At 42.5% G+C, this 19313-nt stretch overlaps 1 protein-coding gene across 1 annotated transcript; it reads left to right on the forward strand.

The window, feature by feature from the left end:
• The first annotated feature begins 8186 nt into the window (after positions 1 to 8186).
• LOC112460318 (fork head domain-containing protein crocodile-like) lies at positions 8187 to 11884 on the forward strand. The gene is made up of 2 exons (XM_025024953.1): positions 8187 to 10635; positions 11183 to 11884. The coding sequence occupies exons 1-2, from the start codon at positions 9278 to 9280 to the stop codon at positions 11301 to 11303; spliced, it is 1479 nt and encodes a 492-aa protein (XP_024880721.1). The 5' UTR covers positions 8187 to 9277; the 3' UTR covers positions 11304 to 11884.
• Positions 11885 to 19313: the final 7429 nt, after the last annotated feature.

Raw genomic sequence — 19313 nt, forward strand, 5'->3', positions numbered from 1 at the left:
TCGACTAACGTTATCGGTATTTTGCGCAAATAATTCGTCTGCGGATTGCGCGACGTTTATTGTCTCGCGTGTTTTCTTCGCCGAAGCAGTGCCGTTGCTTGACAAGCACTTTGCGTGTTTTCCGTAACTCTTACTTGCGTCAATATATTATCCTTATAACTTTCTTTGTATTTATAAAAGCATAAGTTTTTACACGATATATTTCACGGACGAAATCGTCGTTTCTATACGCTGCTTTAATATCAATCTCTCTGACATTATTATTGCACATATGTTTCCAGCAAGATATTTAATATTAATTAAAAATAAAGAAAGGTAGTCTAAAATTATTTAAAAAATAATGATAATAGCATTTGCTGGAGAGAACGTTTTAAGTATTATAAAAGTTATAAGAGAAAATATTAAATATAATGTTTAAAAAGAAAAGAAATAAAGATATAGAAATAAATATCACATAAATTCACATGATAAGTTAGCGAAACTCTAAAGCTTCAGGTTTCCAAAACACAGTCAAGGGATTCGTAAAATAATTTTTTTATCTTCCGACGCATAGTGGAAAATATAACAAAATTTTTGAAATTTGTAGTTTCGATTCAATTTTGAAACAAAATTTAATTTTGCCACGATATGAAATATCGTCCTCCTTTTTCTTACGAGCGCTCTTATTACTCTTGCTCGCGCGACTCCATCCGAAGAAGCGCATTGCGCGATCCGATTAACTCGAGGAGAACACTCGTATTCCGTTCGGATTCCGTATGTTTCTCGTCTCGGTCAACGGCGGCGGTGTTTACATAGCGCGGTGAAATTTAATTCTCGGGACCTTCGAACCCACAGAGCCGAGTGTAAACCTATACTCGTGCCCGCTCCGGCGATATCTGACATCGGGGAAAATGGCGCCGTCCGTCGTCGTGGAAAAAGGGACTCGAGGAAGAGATAACGCGCCGCTCCGAGAGACGCCACACCGAAACCGTTTCCGTTCTAATTTCCAGAAGCCCGACGGATCGGCGTGTCCAAAGAAAACAGACACTATTAACCTCTGATTACCGCACGTCGTCGCACGTCCTCCCGCTCCCTCCGCTTTCGGAGAACCAATCCCTAAGTAGGTCTAATTTCTCGCCGTTCTTCAACGTCGTTATTCAGATTAAGAGATTGATTCATTCGTTATTGGCCTCATTACAATTAAGTAAACGCTGGAGCGACGGATTCGCGAACACGTGAGCGCATTGGCGAATAGGTACGTTTGTCAAGGGATACACACACGAGCCGAACTTGAGCAGCGCAAAGTGGTCTGGTCCGCCAGCCGCGTTCTTCGCGGCCTCCGAATTTTCGCGAGTTTTCGCTTATTTATCCGCGCCGCACCCGCCGAATTTCTGCACCATGTCTCGCGATGCAATCCGTCGGCGTCGGTTTACGCTCCCATGAGTTTCTGCGCGCGGCCACGACTCATGCGATCGTATGCATAAGGATAACAAACACCGAAGCGTTGTGCGCCGCGCCTGCTGTTTCTCAAACCGCTTCTGAAAGAAAAGAAAATCCGGCCGACGCAACCGATTCTCCGCTTTCGGTTTGCTGAAAACGTTGCTCAGACTTTGCTCTCCGTCATGCACGGGATCTGGCCTCGTTTCGGAGGAGCTTTTTTACGTACCTTCGTAATGTTCCGTTTTTAATTAGCTTGCAATCTGTAATCAAATTAAAATCACGAAAGCAATTCTATAATACGAATTCACGTATCGAAGGATATTCATTCCGTCGCGATTGAGTTATCCAAGATACGCGAAGTGATTCGTGATTCGACAATTCGTCGTTTCGGGGAGGAAATCTCTCGTCTCTCGGATGAATTTCTCTGTCGCGGCTTGGGAATCGAGAATTTCGCCGTTAAAAGCGCAGGAAACCTGCGAGGTCGCCGATAGGATTGAGTCGTGAGTGCACGGCGACGGCGGAAGGCGTGAGGGGAACGAGCTATGAAGAGAGAGAGAGGGAGAGAGAGAGAGAGAGCGGTACCGAGGCGGAATTCAAGCGAACAATGCATACCGGGTGGCAATTTCACGCGACAAGTCCCGCCATCAGCATATCAATGGGCCCGGCCCGGGCGGGATTATCTGGATGTGCCGCTGCACAGTGATACTCCGCGGTTGGCACCGACAGATAGGGTTGCGCAGTTTCGCCTCTCCACCGCGTACGTATAATACGGCGAATCAATCCGCAGCATCCCCCAAAGAACGCGCTCGCACAAGCGCGAGATTAAACGGAGACACATTTCATACGCGAGATGACGAGGACCGGTGGTCTATTATCTTCCCGCATAAGGATATCGATTCTAGTTGCCGTCTACTTGCCAATTCAAGAGAGAAAGAGTGAGATTTGGCGGATATTACGTATTATATATCTTTTGTTACGTTGTTACTTTATGACCCCCGAAAGTGATAAGAGCGGTCAGTAAAATATTGATTTAAAGATCGACAGTCGTCGTTTCTGTTTCTCTAATGACGTATTGCTACGTCATTGAGCTATTGTACGTTGAATACTTGAGGATGGTAGGGGCATCAGGTCGTCTTTCATTCTTAAAGTGGCGACGCGTGCTCTCTCTCTCTTCCTCTCCTTCTACGATAGACGGAACGTCGCTAATATTTTGATTCGAGCTTAGTTACGTTACAATGCGACCGACTCGTTCAGGACGAAAACAAACGGCGCGGTGGCGCACAATCCGGCCCCGTCGCTTCTCTCTCTCGAGAAGCGACCGCGAGTCGTTTATTTTTCTTGAAAACGTATCAGCCGCATTTCCTTCCTCATTGTCTGGCTTAAAGAAATAAATCCACCGGCGCGGCGTCGACTCAAATCCCGTTTAGTAAAGTTTGCACGCTCTAACTGCCACCGCTTCCGATTGCCATCAATTTAACGCGCCCCATTTCGCGTTCTTCTTTCCGGTATGTATTAATCGATCTGACTGTGCAGAAATCAACAATGATGAAAATCGTTCAATCTCGGTCGAGCGTAAAATTCGCAATCATTTGTATTATAAAAGCAGATTCGCTCTTCTTTTCTCGTTTAAATCAGATATATATCTAGAATAACATTGTATTTCTTACTTTCTTACATTGGAGCAAAATCGTGACATTAAATTGCAGCTTGCCAACACACGATTCACGGGAAAGGCCGCGAAACACACTCATCCGTGCACGAATGCGGTTTTGCGCGATCTAGTTATCAGAGGCAGAGGTGCTAGTCGCAGGAACGGGCGACTCCGTCGTAACGCGTTTCGACTTTCGTTATGGTTAACAGCGCGGGGGTCAAAAAGTGGTAGGCAGGGTCGGCGGTGGAGCAGTGGAGAGATAATAGCTGTGGAGAGGAGTAAACGGTGAAAGCACCAGTTTTCTCTCTCTTTCTCTCTCTCTCTCTCTCTCTCTCTCTCTCTCTCTCCGTTTCTCGTGGGCGGCGTAACGCGGCTAATTCCGACTGTTTGGTTAGCAAGCATTTAAGGTTTGTCTTGGCTGTTGCTTCGTGTCTTTTAGACAGCCGATCTGTGTTCCGACCAAATGAAACGGAAGCTAAACGGCGGTGCTCCCATGACGAGGTGACGAGCTGACGAGGTCCGCGTCCGCGTCCACGCGATTAGCATGCCACGCGCGACGGAGGATTTGACCGGCGCAGCAGCGCGGCGCGACGATGCCGACACTTGGTGAATCTGTCGCATGAACGTTCTGTTGATCCGTTCGATCGTAGGAAGTCCGCTTGATCGCGAGAAGAGAGAGAAAAAAGGAGGCAGTCTGTGTGTGGGATGTAATACTTTGCGATATAATACCCTTCATTCTCGTCTAACATATTATTTCCGAATTTTCGCTTCTTATTTCGACCTTACGGGTCATCTCTCTAGATAGTCTAGATTGTTGACCGAACTGTCTAGAATTCTAGATGGTACGAGGGATTTCATCATTTTTGTCTATCAAGTTTCTATTCAGAGTTCATTACAAGGGAACACTTCTGTTTATATTACTTGAAAATCGATCGCGCGATTGATATTAAAAATCTGCGCTGATGTATTTTTTTTCAAGCAGTCAGGATTCAAATAGTAAATAAATAGTGTAAAATACATCTCGTACAATGAATTCATGCGCGTCCTGGACGATAGTGCGAAAAACGTAGCTGCGCGTGGGCGTAAACAAGTAAAAGTTAACAAAACAATCCACATGTTACCGTTCGCGCCATGTGTTAAAATGTCGAGCAACTCGAGCTTGCAAAATGACCATTTGTGTATTAGTGCCGTTAAATGCGCGTTTAAAATTGTTCGTGTCGCAAAGGAGGGTACAATTTTTGGGCGTTTTTGTGACCGCTCGGGAATTGTTTTATTCCTACATTTTCTTATGTATTTTCCTTCGAAAAAACCGAAAAAGATCATTATAATAACGCCAGCTTTGAGGAAAAATTGTTACATTGAAATAAAGTGAATAAAATTTCATATTCGCATTGTTATGAAATCGCTGTCAGTTATACGCATCAATAAATTTAAAAATTAATTTAAAGAGCGACCAAATGCAAGTAATGTTGCACGTCGCAAAATGTTAATTACATTATATTTTTCACTATAACTCTTTGTTACAAAAATAATGCTATGATGAGAAACATAGAAACTTGACACTACGATAATACATCAATTATTGCTTTCCAACTAATCCTCTTACGAATCATTTTGTATTTCTAGATTCGATTTATATCGAATATAATATATTGATAATTGAGAGCAAATAAAAATTGTCTTATTTGAAAAAAATGACTAAGGAGATGCCCTCTCCTTCTTTTCACTCGGACTTGGGACTGATTGCAGTGGTAAAGTTAACAATTTTGGCTGGCGTTATTATAATAATAATTTTTTTCGGTTTCTACGAAGAAAAATACATAAGAAAATGTATAAGGAATAAAACGATCCCCGAGCGGTCACGAAAACGCTCAAAAGTTGTACCCTTTTTTAATGATATCTCGGGAGTCAGTCTATAGCTTTAATGACGACGCCACGGTTGGAAGCCGATAATTATTTCAATAATTAATTTTAGTTCCGCCCGTTTAATCGATTTCGAGCCCCGGGGCGATAACAAATATGCAAATCACTCGTGTACGCCCTACGTAGAATCGACGCTGATCCCGATTACGAACAAACTCCGCTTCATGAAGCGATCTTATTAAGTTTAACGTCGGCTAAGTAAATCCGGCCTTCTCGAATATTGCAGATATAGCCTGATCGATTGTTTGCGATGATCAGATAATATGGTGCATTGAATTTCAATGAACTGGAAAATCTGTGATTGATTAGTTTAGGAATCTGTCAACCAGTACAAACGGTGATTTTTATTTCTTCTCTTCAGACATAATTTAATATAACATTCTCTCTTGATAAATTATTGTGCAACATGATTTGTAATAACGCGAAAGAGAAAAACGGAAAACAGGTTGCCATATCCGGAATATATATGAGACAGCGAATTTTGATCTTATCGGGCGGATTATAAATTGTGCTACAGGAGCACGTCGTCTCGTTGGTGCGGAATCCTAGATAGAACGCAAGCAAAAGACAATTAAACTTTCGCCAGAACTTCCAGAACGTTTTGCATCTTGGTTTTGCGGCAGTTAGCCCGCGGGCAAGGGAAAGAGATCGCGTGGATCTGGAGGTGGGATGCCTACAGCGCTCGCTTGTCGTTTCATTTAAATGAAAATTAGCCGCCTCTGGTCGCCTGGTATAGAGGCGATGATCAATTTGACACTCGCGCGCAACTCAAGAAAATATATACGATAACGCGATCGGGCGAATGAAAAATTGCTCTTTGCGCGTTTTTATACACAACGTGCAATAAAGAGTCGTAACTTATTGAAACGGAGTACGTAGTTATTGATATGTATTTATTGATACGTAGTACATAATATGTACTACATATAATATATGCCATTTAGAATGATATATATTCTATATGTTCTAAACGAAAAGTTTGTTAAAACAAGCAAAATTGAATATTATTATACTTAAATGCTTGTAAATTTATATAGTGAGATCTTATATGGATTTAAGGATCTATAAAAATATCGTAAAGACATACGTATAATACATACATATCTTATTTCAAATTATATTTTTATTAAGAATTTTTATATGCATGAATACTTGCCATTTTTCTTTATTAATATATATTATTAAAATTATACATACACTATAAGTATATGTATGAAGACAATTATATGTATAAGCACGTTAGATGAATCGTTTTCGACGGCGAATTTATTCTCAGTTTGTGCACAACTTGATTTCGATAACAGACTCAGTATTTGCGTCGAATCAATTTAAATGGCGGAAAGTAGAACGTCTGGAAGGATCGAAGGTATTTTGAGAACCTGGATAGCGCGATTCGGACGGAGGCGGAAACTTGGTGGCGAGAAATGGAGGGTGGCGACGTGTCCTGTCGAGTGTTTTCGCAAGGCGGGAGTCGAACCCTTGGAAAAACAGACGCTAAATTGAAAGTGTCGTGCTGCAAGAACGCGAGGCTGCCTCTTTTCCATCTATTCCACGTGACATTATCGTCGTGACGTCCTCAACGTCCTCATCGAGTTTCTTGGTTGCATAAATTTGCAAATTATATGATATTTAACATTTGCCGTGGATTGCTTTAAATATACGAAGAAGTAGTAAATTACTAAAGTAAATTATTAAACTTTATTGGCGTTTAAAAAGAATAAGATTATATACTTTTTTTCAATTATTTGTCTAGGATATATCTAAAATTATTTTAGGGTAAATTTTTACAATAATTTTTTGTAAAATATATATAAAAGTTTCTATTGTTGATTTTAAATCATGTTCTAATCAATTAAAAAATGAAGACTTATGTTAAGCACATGTTTTGTAATTGGCATCTCAATTAAAATATTTCGCAGAACTCGTTTAAATATAGCTCCTGTATCTGCGTGCGCGCGCGTAACTTGCGTTTAACGCTAAATTATCGTTTCTTTCATTTGTATCATATCAAACTCGTGCAAATGTTATCTCGAGTTGAACAGTTTTAACGTTAAATACGAAATATGAATATGGACTGCTATATCCTATAATAACAGCCTTTATAGGTTATTGAAACTGATTTTACGCTAAAGCCAAATTGATCCACGTGTAATGCACGTTATTGTAATAATATTTGCCATTTAAAAAAATCCAAATTTTGGAAATAAACTATATTACGTTATAGAAATAAAAACAAGAAATATTGAGGATAAAAAAATAATATCTTTTTTAATTAGAAGTTAGTAAACTTTGCAACGAGTCTAAAATGACCCATAAACAGCTTTTGAAGGATAAATTTTTAACTCTTTCAATATTCATAAAGCACTTTCGCGGAACTACGATGAGCTGCATCGTATAACAAGAACATAAAAATACTTCACAATCGATGAATCTCACACGTAACATATCAATGCTATCTTCGAATTTAATCTGATTTCGCCATTGGTGTGTTTTAAGAAAAAAATTTAAAAATTTCGAAATACTTGATGAAATAAGCATCTCCGTTACGCGATAACGTGTATCGCTCGTTTTCCTTGAGTGCCGCATGAAACCTCAATCGCACGCACGGTCGTCTGAGACCATTATTGTCACTGTCACCCTAAACATTCTGGACACTTTCTCAATTTCTGGCTAATAAGGCACCGCGCACCGCGCGCATGCAACTATCACTCGCTTCCGCCGTTTCCGCTCTTCCGGGCAAGGTCCACCGAGATCACCACCTTAATCCTCGTGCTCGTTGTCCGTGCTTGGTATCGCGAAAAGTATCCGACGGCCGATGGCCGCGGAAAAATTCCGCATCGCGGCGTACGGCACGGCTGGTCACGGCTCACGGCCGGCGCGGCGGCCCTCCTGAGCCCTTGCGCGAGGTGACGAGGGCGTGACCACGCGAGCGACTACGTCGCGATTATTGGCAGGATCATATTCAGGGCGGTCGTTCGTAAGAGCGTTCGCCGCTCCGAGCGGATTGGTCCTGCAGTGTGGGCGGAATCACGCGCGGCTCCGCTGCCGAACGGCCAATAGTGTGGTGCGACGTGTATAGGAAACCTCGTGATTTTTCGAAGACGCACGAACGGCGCAGCCGTCCTCCGGCCGCGCCGAGCACTCCGTTCCGCGCGCGACGCCGAGCTCCCAGTGTGTTTTTACTCGGGGTTGAGTAAACTCCGGCCTGTTGTGTATCATAATACCGTAGCGTGCACACGCGGGTGCTAACGGGGTTAGCGTGCGTCCTCGCGCTAGCGGCCGAGTCGCACTGTTCAACTGAATGCACCTTCGCCTCCTGTCTTCACCGAGGCCTCGCATATCCGTCCGTCTTCCGTGTCTGAGATGAGAAGATGATGAGATTTTTGGGATACGGTCAACAAAATACTATCACGCAGCAGCGGGACGCGTCGCAGACTCCATGAACGACGACGCGGTACGTGTTTTTCGGGATATCTCATGAGCGTGATCGTTCATTAGAGATCTATCGATCTGTCACATTGCGTGGTCCGCGGTGGTACAGTGACGGCGCTCCAAGTGCTCCAAGCGACAGATGAGTGATAGTGCGAACACGCGAGTTTTACCACGGCAACGATTCATGAAAATAACGTTCGATTGAAAAATTAAGGAAGACAATTACATCGATTCAGAATATTTAATACTTGTCCGATAAGTGATACGAGTGGAATTAATACCGCGCGAAGAGAGGACTTAATGATAACACAGAATAAATGCAGAAAAATATAACTTGGAAAAATAATGGCACACTCTTAGAATAAACTTTTAACGTTCAAGGAACACGTTATTTCTTATTTATATATTTTAATAGATTAACGATTATGATTTTCTATCTATAGTGAATTGAGAAGAAAGACTACAAAAGTGGCTTATAATTCGAAAAAGAAAGAAAATATAACCGCTATCTAAAAATCAGTTCAGAATTTCAAGAGAAAATAATTCGGAGCGAAAAGTGATGGACAATAGAATAGAAAATAAAAGACTGTGTAAAATAAGATTTTAAATACAAGTGTCACTTCCAAATATAACGAGAAAGCGACACTCCCTTTATATAACATCCACGAAGAATAACAATTGTGTGAATCAGACGCTAACAACGGCTTCGAGAAACATGTGTTTTACAGGATCGCCTCTGGAGGAATAGTGACGTTATTGTAGAGAGAACAATTACCCCTTTGCTCCAATCAGAACAAAGTGTTTCGATCGCGATCGTCGTCCGTGGATCGTACCGAGAGCGGGTGCGCGAAGATGCACACGCTCTTCAGCGAGCAGAATGCGTACTATCGGCACGCGGCGACGGTGCCGATGGGCATGGGCGCGCCGTCGTACCCGACGGTGGGCGCTCCCGGGAGTTATTACGAGCAGTATCGGTACGGCGGCTACGCGACGGCTACAGGATACCCAGTGTCGGGTATCGGCCAACAGCACATTCATCACGCTGGCAAAGATATGGTAAAGCCACCTTACTCGTACATCGCGTTGATTGCGATGGCCATCCAGAACGCGCCCGACAAGAAGATTACCCTGAACGGCATCTATCAGTTCATCATGGACCGTTTCCCGTACTATCGCGAGAACAAGCAGGGCTGGCAGAATTCCATCCGACACAACCTTAGCCTGAACGAATGCTTCGTAAAAGTGCCACGGGACGATAAAAAACCCGGTAAGGGGAGTTACTGGTCCCTAGATCCGGATAGCTATAACATGTTTGACAATGGTTCTTACCTGAGACGCCGCAGACGTTTCAAGAAGAAGGACGCGCTGAAGGAGAAGGAGGAGGCGCTGAAACGGCAGGGAATCCTACCGGAGAAACGTCAGGAAGACGTCAAGTCCGGCAGCAGTCAGGTTACGTTGCCGCCGCCATCGGACACTCCGACGAAAAAGCTGAGCGCTTTGGAGGCTGCCACCGTCCTGTGTAAGCCCAAGCGAGAACCGGTCAACGATAACCATTGCATGGCGGCGGCGGCGGCTGCAGCCGCGGTGGTTCAAGCTAGCAAATACGGCCTGCACAGCCCGATACAAGAGGACAAGACGACGACGGCGACGGTCGCACCCGGTCAGAGCGTCATCCAAACCGCCCTGGGTCATCAGGTGCATCAGGCGCATCAGGTGCACCAGGAGTCGATCCAAGACGTGTCGATGGCCGGCCTGGATCCAACCAGTTTCAGCGTCGACGCGCTGATGACGACGCGGGAGAACAGCGCGATGATGACGCGCGACAACCAGCACCACTCGCACCATCCGCACGGGCTCCAGCATCCGCACTCGATCATGAGCAGCAGGGAGTCCATGGGCACCGGCAGCAGGGACCTATCGTCCACAGGCACTACCACGACTACCACGACGGCCGCGGTAGCGGCGATGATGGCCACCACCGGCTACGGGCACACCAGCACCGTTTCCAGGGGCAACGCCTCACCGCCCGGCACCATGTACACGCCGTACTGCGCACCGGCGGCCGCCGGATACGCCATCATGGACCACGAGTACAACACGGCGCGGAATCACGCGAGCAACGCCGTGGGCCACTCGCAGTGGTATCAGGACGCCAGTCCCGATACCGCGATCTATCAGGACACCCAATCCCCGAGCTGTCAGCTTTACAGGTACGAGTACCAGAATGAGTACTAGAACGAGTACCTAGACCGTTTTCCGTCGGTCGAGAAAACGCTTGACGCTCGTCTCGAAATTCCAATTCGACGATGGAAATCTTGTGTTCGTACGATCAATAGATGCAAAATCTATTTCTCTACGAAGAACAAATGACGTGAATTTTTCATAGAATTTTATGATATATAAAATGCCATCTTTAATATAAAATTTTAAATAACATGAGCATCTAGATAACAATGTAAAGTAAAAAGTGTGCCATTCAACACGCTACCCACGAGGATATTATACTTTTATTTTATCATGTTACACAATATTTTGTCATTATATCCTTATGATAACGAAACGTCTACTGTAACGTACAACTATCTTCGAATGGATGACACGTTAATACAGAAAAAAAATAGTCACAGTATTTGCTACCAAGAATAGTGGCGTGTTAGATTCTCTTTTTTGAAATTGTTGACAATGTAGACAATAGATAAAATTACAGAAGAGAGTTGAGTCTTCAGACTCAATCAGTCACGGTCTGATCTATCGTAGGTCCAGCCCGCCGACGCCGCTTTCGACAAGCGCGTCCCCGCCGCTATACCACAGATATTACCAAGACTGTAACGCCGTCAACACCAGTGGCAATCTACCGATAACGTTGCAGAAGTACTGAGAATATCGGAATTCAAGGTCCCATCAGCGGAGCCTTGAAGAGCACCACGGCGATCACTATGATCCAGGCTTGATTTACGTGAAGCAAGAGTGGATACCCACGACGGACGAGCTCGCCAAGGAATGGAACTAGACGGGTCGTAACGAGCTCTGGTAAAAATCTAGTTTCCCGTATCGGGTCGAACCCTCGTGTCACACAGAATCATCCGTACATAGGCGATTAACTAATGCGACAATTAACGTAATGAATCACGAATGTCTGCCAAGGGCGTCGTTAATCGACGAGCAGCCCTCGGGCTAACTTCTAATTTCTGCCGAAATCTCTTTGTGGGGGTATACATCAAACGGACCCACGGTACCGATCTTCTTCATTATTCTGCATTATATGTAATATTTGTAACCGTCTATTAAATTTATATTCGTGAAAAACATTTGTTAAACAGCAGATTTTTTGTAAGCGTTAAAAAATTGAGATGTCCGATTAAATTAGATTCGCAATGAAAAAGGTTAAAAAATTTCGAAGACTATGTAAAACCAGAATAATTAAAATCCATAGATTCCAGCGCGATGTATAATGTATATTAAAATGTGCGTGTATGAGAAAGAAAAAAATTTTTTAAAAGAATATTAGACTCTGAAATACATGTTTATAAAAGTTAAAGGAGGGGCGTTAGGCAGGACATAGAAATCAGTGCGCGAAGAAGAAAAAATTCAATTTGTGTCACGAAATTAATCGAGTAACTCTGATGGTTTTAATATATTAAATGAACATTTCGATCTAAGTTAGGATCTTTCTTAGCGAAAAAAGTCAACAAGTGAAGAAAAACAGTTTCAATCCTAATTTTAATCAAATTTAAAACAATTCCGAATCTATAATTTTGATCGGTGACTTTTCTTGTTTTCGTACGCTGAAAGATGATTTGCCATTTTCAACAGCATTGTAAACTCAATAATCACGTGCGAGATGGTTCTCCTTATTTCAGTCAAAAGCTTCGCTTTAATGAATGATACGCGAGTGAACGTCCGGGACGAGGAAATAAATGCGAATTTCAGCGTAATCGCTCCCATCTACGCAAACATCGCGAGACCGGTCGCTGACCTACCTGATTAATTTTTTCTTACTTCGGCCGTCGCCGTTTTCGCGGCCATCTGTGCAAATGCAAACCACCGTAAATCGCGCGAAAATACCAAGACGTCTCCGCCGACCGTCTGTTTCCGATAGATAAGGACACGTCGGAATCATCGTCTCAGATCGTTCGGCTCGCGATCTTTCGCGTGACTCGCATCACGGCGTCGAATCACGTTATTCCGATATTCCACAAATGCGACCGCGTTTGCACGCGTTTCCGCTCCTTCCGCCAGAATGCCCTTGGAACGGGTTGAAAAAAGTCATTGTTTGCTTTGCGCGGCGCGTTTTGCATCGAGTATTTCCCGATCTCGAAATGTCCGCTTTTTTTGCACAGTGGCCGTGATTATTTCCGAACGAGCGGTCCCAGAATTTTCGCATTTAATGCGACGCTATATCGTCGGACGCATGACGAATAAACGAGTCACGCGAGCAGCTTCGGGGAACAAACGGATATATATATATATATTGGAATATATTGATAGGTTGTTTTAACGTAAATAGAAACTAACGTTTTAATATTTTAGAATGCAGAGTCCGCGGGAATTCCTCTTATATTAACGTTTAATAGCGACTCACTACTATCTAACAATCACTTCGGCAGTATGCAATGTAACTTCCTGTATTTATTTATACTTGCTTTAACGGAAACATACGCTCGCGATTGATTGCAAATTAAGATACCCCGGTAAATTTTAACGCGAACATTTTAATCGACGGAAATCGCGAAAGGTGATAATTATCGCGATTTCAAGCGTCCCGATAGAGGTGCGAAATTAGCATAACAATGTATATAGTACGCGCCGAGAAAAATTAATTGTAATCTCCTAAGTTTTCAATGTCGCGGCGATGAAAATTTATTGTGCGCTTCAGTCGCTTCACCTCCAAAGGAATGTTTGAAGTTGTCACGACGATGGAAGGCGACGAAAAGTATTGTAAAAAGAATAATAGCTTTAGCGATTAGTGAGATATTGTACTTTCTTCGCAAAATTGCATCGCGTCCTTGTGCATTTAATCACGTGATAACCTTCCTCGGTGCCGGAGATTCGTGCGGTATTCGATGAAAGAGAGAATTAAGATAATTATATATGTATATATATGTATATATATAATATATATAGAAGTATATTTATATATATATATATATATGTATATAATATACATAGGTATATTTATTGATTTTAAACACGGATCATGTGAATAATAATTAGCGTTAATAATGCTCGAATCTGCGTGTATATTATTACGAAGAATGAAGCAGCATAGATAAAATAAATAGAACAAATCTGTATGTATACATATACAATATCTTGTGTATATATGACGTATATATATATATATAAAACCACATATGTGCATGTATATACTTATACGTGCGGAACATATTGATATTAATATTATTATCAGTACGCTATTACGTATCAGTACGTAAGACACACACCTACGAAATAAACGGAAAAAAATCTCGAATGATGTTTCGCCTCTCTTTCACACCCCGCCACGAAATCCATTTTTGCATCACGCGCATCACCATGTTGTTTGCACGGCGTGCACTTATGAAAGTATTATTAGTGAAAACGCGAATGTTTATTACCTGCCGCTCGTGCGACATTTCGTGTTTGGACGCGAAATATGTTTTTATATTTGTACTTATCGGCGAAACTACCGACGGAAATATTGATCACCGCGCTGTGAAAATAAGCTAAGTAGACGTGAAAATAATTCGATGTTTAATTGTTGCATCGCGGCGGCCGACCACCCATCGTTGCAATTTTGCTCGCCCGCGTTTATCGTTTTATATTTATATTTATCATTAAATAATTTGTACTTGTGCACGTTTTGAAAACAAAGGATGTTAAAAGAATAAAGGAAAATTGGTCGCGCGTATCGACGAAATACGCATTGTTATGAATATACCTACGCAAGGCATACGAATATTAAAAACAGAACAAAATTATTAAAAACTTCAAATGAGACTCAATTCATTCGCGTGATATCCGTAAAGCCGACATTTTTCTTTATTGGATCCCCACGATATTCCCTTCTGCAAGATTTTCCGTTAATATCTTGTTAAAAATAACGTTTCACCTGCATACCGCTATATATTTTCCGACACATAATTCTACATAATTAATTTCTCACATTAATCCCATGTTTACATTCTTCGTGATAAACGAGCAGCCCCAGACATTTCCGCGTAAAATCCGTAGCGAAATTGTTGGCGAGGAAAATGACAGAGCTGAGTTTCGCGGAATCCTCGATAGATTAATGTCGCGTCTCGTAACACGAGAGCGGAAACGTTTATGCCGCACCAGCGGCGTCCAACCAAACCGAATCGGCATTTCGTCTTTTCCGCGCCGCGGGATTTACGGCGATCGCGCGGATCTTACGCGTCGCGCATCCGCCTGATCCGTCCGCGTGTTCCCGATCTGTATTGCTCGACGAGAAATATTAATTTTGGTAACGATCCGAGAATCCGTTATCCCGTCAACGGCGAGGGCGCATTGTGGCCGACCGGATATCGAGCACCGAAATACCCTCACGACCGTAATTATACGTTAACATAATGATGTAGACATTGGGAACTGAAACGATGATTAGGCGAACAGATCGTGTAAAAGGAACGACCCCAAGAAAAAACACAACATGTTCAACATCCTTTGACCGCGTATCCGTGTTCTCTCAAGTTTCTGCATAAGCCACTTCATAAACCGCATTCATGAAAAAACTGTCGACAGACAATGGAACGAAAATGATTGAAGTGGTCTATCGGAGACCCTGAAAATCCTGGAAACTCAAGGGATGGTAAAATATTCCGTAAATAAACATTCTGCAGGTCAAAATTTGGCGGTAGAAAAATTTGGGTTTCGAAACGCGACAATCGCACGAATTTCAAGATATAACTGCAGGAATGTAGGATTTCGCGAACTAGAAGATTCCTGCGACTTAAAAAAGGGTCACTCATAAGACTCATAAGTCATTGCGACTTATAAATAAGACATAAAAAAAAGGGTCACTCATAAGACATAAAGCGTAAGTTCGTCGAGACACGCAGAAAGAACTGCTTTGGAGTTTTGGCGAGCCGGGCGAGACGATTTTTAAGTGGGAAGGATCAACGGGAATTGACATAGTCGAGAGGGGATCTGGAATCTGGGATCCCGGCGACGACGGTATGCAGGCAATATAGGTGCATATACTTTTAGCGAACGGATTTTGCTGGTCCCGCTCGAAACGTTGTTCCAAAATCCGTCTGCTTTGTCCGGGGCACGTGTTTCGGCAGATGGGGCTAAGTCCAGCCCGGGGCAAAAGGCACCACTCCGGTCGAATCGTTTGCAGAATGTAATTTTAAACGAATCCGCGGCTGCTCTCCGCGCAGACCTCACGTTAGCACTCGTTCGACTATATGCAACCTCGTGGGAACTGTTATATCGCGCTAATATAGTTTGCAATTAACGTCGGATTGAATGTTACAGGGGCTCACGGATGCTTTTCTTTCGCTCGCATTCATTTGTGTACGTATTTAATTAAATAATATTATATACACGTATTATTTAATTAAATATGATATAATTTATTACGCTACTTACGTAGTGGCGACATTGTGCGAGCGAGACGTTTGTTTAATTTATAAATAGTATATTAATATTTAATCGCTTTTGTGAGTCACTGTACATTTGCCTTGTAAATTTCTCGAGACATATATAAAGCATATTTGATCCGTACGATTAATTAATTTGTATCATACACATAATTATACATATAAAACTGTTTATCTCCAATTGTATAGCGATCAACCACGTGATGTAAATAAATATATAAAAAGATGCATATATTTATTACATGTGTACTCGCTATATTTATGCAGCTGGATAAATTAGTGTCGACGAGCGAGAACGAGCGAGAACGAGAGAGAGAGAAGCGTCTAAAGAGCTATTTGCACTGCGCGTAAACGCCCATGCCATTATTGGCTTTCCAATAATCCAGGCAAACACACAAATTCATCCACCCGCGCTAAGAACCGCGATTCGAGGGTGAGAAAGTCAATGCAGCAGCCCCTCTCGTCCTTTATCTCCACGGCAAACATTTCACGTTATCCATCCGAGGTTGTTCGCGCGATGTTACTTTCCATTCGACAGGGCAAATATTGCGACGTAGGCTGAAATTTAATCTTTAAGTTAATAAATAAAATATTGTTTTTTTCTAGATAGGTAAGAGTGATGTTTGGGGAAATATGGAAAATAAATAATATATATATAAGAGTCAGTAATATATTCGTTTCGCACTAAAATCCCGAAAAATTATAGAAAGATAAAAAAAAAACATGTTGCAGTATTGAAAATATTGTATAGAAAATCGATATAATAGTTGCTGTAACTAGCATTTTCGTTTTTTTCTTTTTTTTTTTAAATTGTCATAAAAAACGAGCAACGAACTGAATGCTAAGCGTCAAAGGATTGAAATGCTAAACACATGGTGGCAATGAAAAGGATGCGACTGGTCAGAAAAGCGTTTTTCAGAAAGTTGGAACGTAAAATCCTCTTCCTACACATGTGCACTGTAAACAGACGGAAAAATTGCTTCGAATATTTCGGTGTTATATGACGAGACAGAAATATGAAAACAGCATTCTGGCTACGTATTTTTAAAATTTTTTAGCATTTTGTAACGTATAAATTATGAAATCATCTTTGCATAAAGGCATGGTAAATAATTAATTTTTATTTAGTTAATATCCAGAAAAATATTTATATACAAAGTATAATATTTATAAGCTACAAGTATATACTTTAGTTTATATATTATATAAACAGTATATAAACTAAAAATAGTATTTTACGAAATCTATCACTATGGCAGCTGTGATTAAGTTATTCATTACGTGCTATTTGCAAAATTTATAAAACAAGATTTTAGAGGCGGCAATTTAACTTGCAGTTTCGGCATTTATTTTTTAATCAGATTTAATAAAAGAAAATCTCTCTCTCTCTCTCTCGATAATTATTTTGAGATTGCCAAATCTCTCTCTGCATAGTCTGCGCATGTCATCGCATCCTTTTCTTCCTCGCTTTTTTTTTCTTGCCCTCCGTTACGCGTAACCGTTGTGGCCATATTAGCGGTGCGCGCAATCATCAATTTCGAGCAAGGAAAAGACAAGTAAAAAGAGTTTGGCTCCGGGCTTACTTAAACAAACATTTTGCTCTACGAAACTAACGTAGGGCGGCGTGTGCGTGCGTGTCTTCCCTCTCCTTATGCGCTCGCGTGGAACCGCCGACGTCTTTTTATTTCCTGCTCTTTTTGCGCGGTGCTCCCTTCTTACGCGAGATTGTAAACCGAAGCCCCACTATGTGGGAAAGCCCGTCAGCGATCATACGCGTTCCCTCGATTAGCCTGAAAGAATATCGCGAACGCAGAATGTTACAGTTAGAAGAGTACGGAGAGTACGGATAGTAGATATAGATCGTGGGATGTGTATAAGAATACATTTTGGAGTAGTATGTGTAGTCGCTGGCTCATTGTATCAGCTCGTAATTCGGAATTTAACAGATGTGGCCCGTTAAATCGTAATTAATTAATACCAGGAGAGTGTAGAGGGAGGATGGCAGCGGATGTTAGAGGAGATAGAGGCGCGGCGAGACGAAGGAACCCGCATGGCTGTTGGCGGCGGACGAAGGGTGAAGGGCAGTTAGTGGGAGGACGAGAGGCGAAACTGTGCTGCTCCGCCGTCGTCTGCCCGTTTCAGCGGAAGGATCGCAGGTGCGCCGTTTCCCAGGGACCCGCGGCGAAACGCGAAACGCGAACTCGCTCGAACTGATGAAGAGAGAGAGAGAGAGAGAGAGAGAGAGGGGGAGAGAGAGTCATGACCTAACCGCAATACACACGTACCCTCGTGTGTACTATACGTGCAACGACGATTCGCGTCCTTTTCACTCTGCCTCCCCATCCCTTTCGCAAAAATCAGCGACGAGAGAGAGAAAGAGAGCAATAATTCCGCGGGAAACCGAGATAGGAAAGAAGGGGGAAGGGAGGGAGGGAGAAGGAAAATTGAAGGGTGACAGAGACGAGCCCTGGAGAGCGGCGGACCAATGGAAATTGGTTCGCGTGTCGGTACACAGGAAAAATCGAACAACCAACGCGCGCGGTCTCTCCAGACAAAAATTGATAGAACCCGCAAGAGCGTCGTGTGTTACACGAAGCAAGGGGAAGGTGGAGAAAAGGAGGGTGAGCTCAGCGTCCAGAGGATGCGTGATAAAGTGAGTGATGAGATAGCATCATCGAGTACCGTCGCGGCGCGCGGCGCCCCGACTCGAAGCTGTATTAAAGATCCAGTGAATTTACTCAAATATCTGCGATTATTCTGCGCGAAGATACCTTATTCTGACTTTGAAATAAGTTTAATATTGATGTGGCTCTCTATAATATGGACGCAATCGATCAGCACGGGCGGTCGTCGAGTTAACGATTTGTAGCAACCCAATCGAATGGGTCTGGTATATACATGTATGTACTCCAATCTGCTTTTATTGTATTTGTTTAATAGTTGAGCAACCGTTTTGCGAATGCGGTAGGTATATTGTATATCATACTATAATATAAAACCCGACTGTTGGTCTGTCTGTCTGTCCGTCTGCGAACTCCTCTTACATTAATGAACCGAATCTTAAAGAATGATATACGAAGTAGGGGTAGAATTTTTCGGGGATTGCCATAAGTATAATTTTTCGTTACCGATTTTTTGGAAACCGGTTCCGGTTCTATGAAATGAAATTTTGATCTAATTTGACATTGCAGCATTATCGCCCACCTCAATCGTCGTTACGATTTATCTGCTACTCGCGATAACACTCCAAATAATATCCGCAACTTGTTATCCAACGATGGGGTTAC

The sequence above is a fragment of the Temnothorax curvispinosus genome, unplaced genomic scaffold (genome assembly GCF_003070985.1).
Source record: "Temnothorax curvispinosus isolate PA1 unplaced genomic scaffold, ASM307098v1 QBEX01010444.1, whole genome shotgun sequence".
NCBI lineage: Eukaryota > Metazoa > Arthropoda > Insecta > Hymenoptera > Formicidae > Temnothorax > Temnothorax curvispinosus.

What these genes read in the sequence shown, in the direction of transcription:
- LOC112460318 (XM_025024953.1), top strand. Translation starts at nt 9,278, where the DNA reads ATGCACACGCTCTTCAGCGAGCAGAATGCGTACTATCGGCACGCGGCG. An exon ending in CCGAGCTGTCAGCTTTACAG is followed by an intron (nt 10,636 to 11,182) that starts GTACGAGTACCA and finishes GATCTATCGTAG; the next exon opens with GTCCAGCCCGCCGACGCCGC.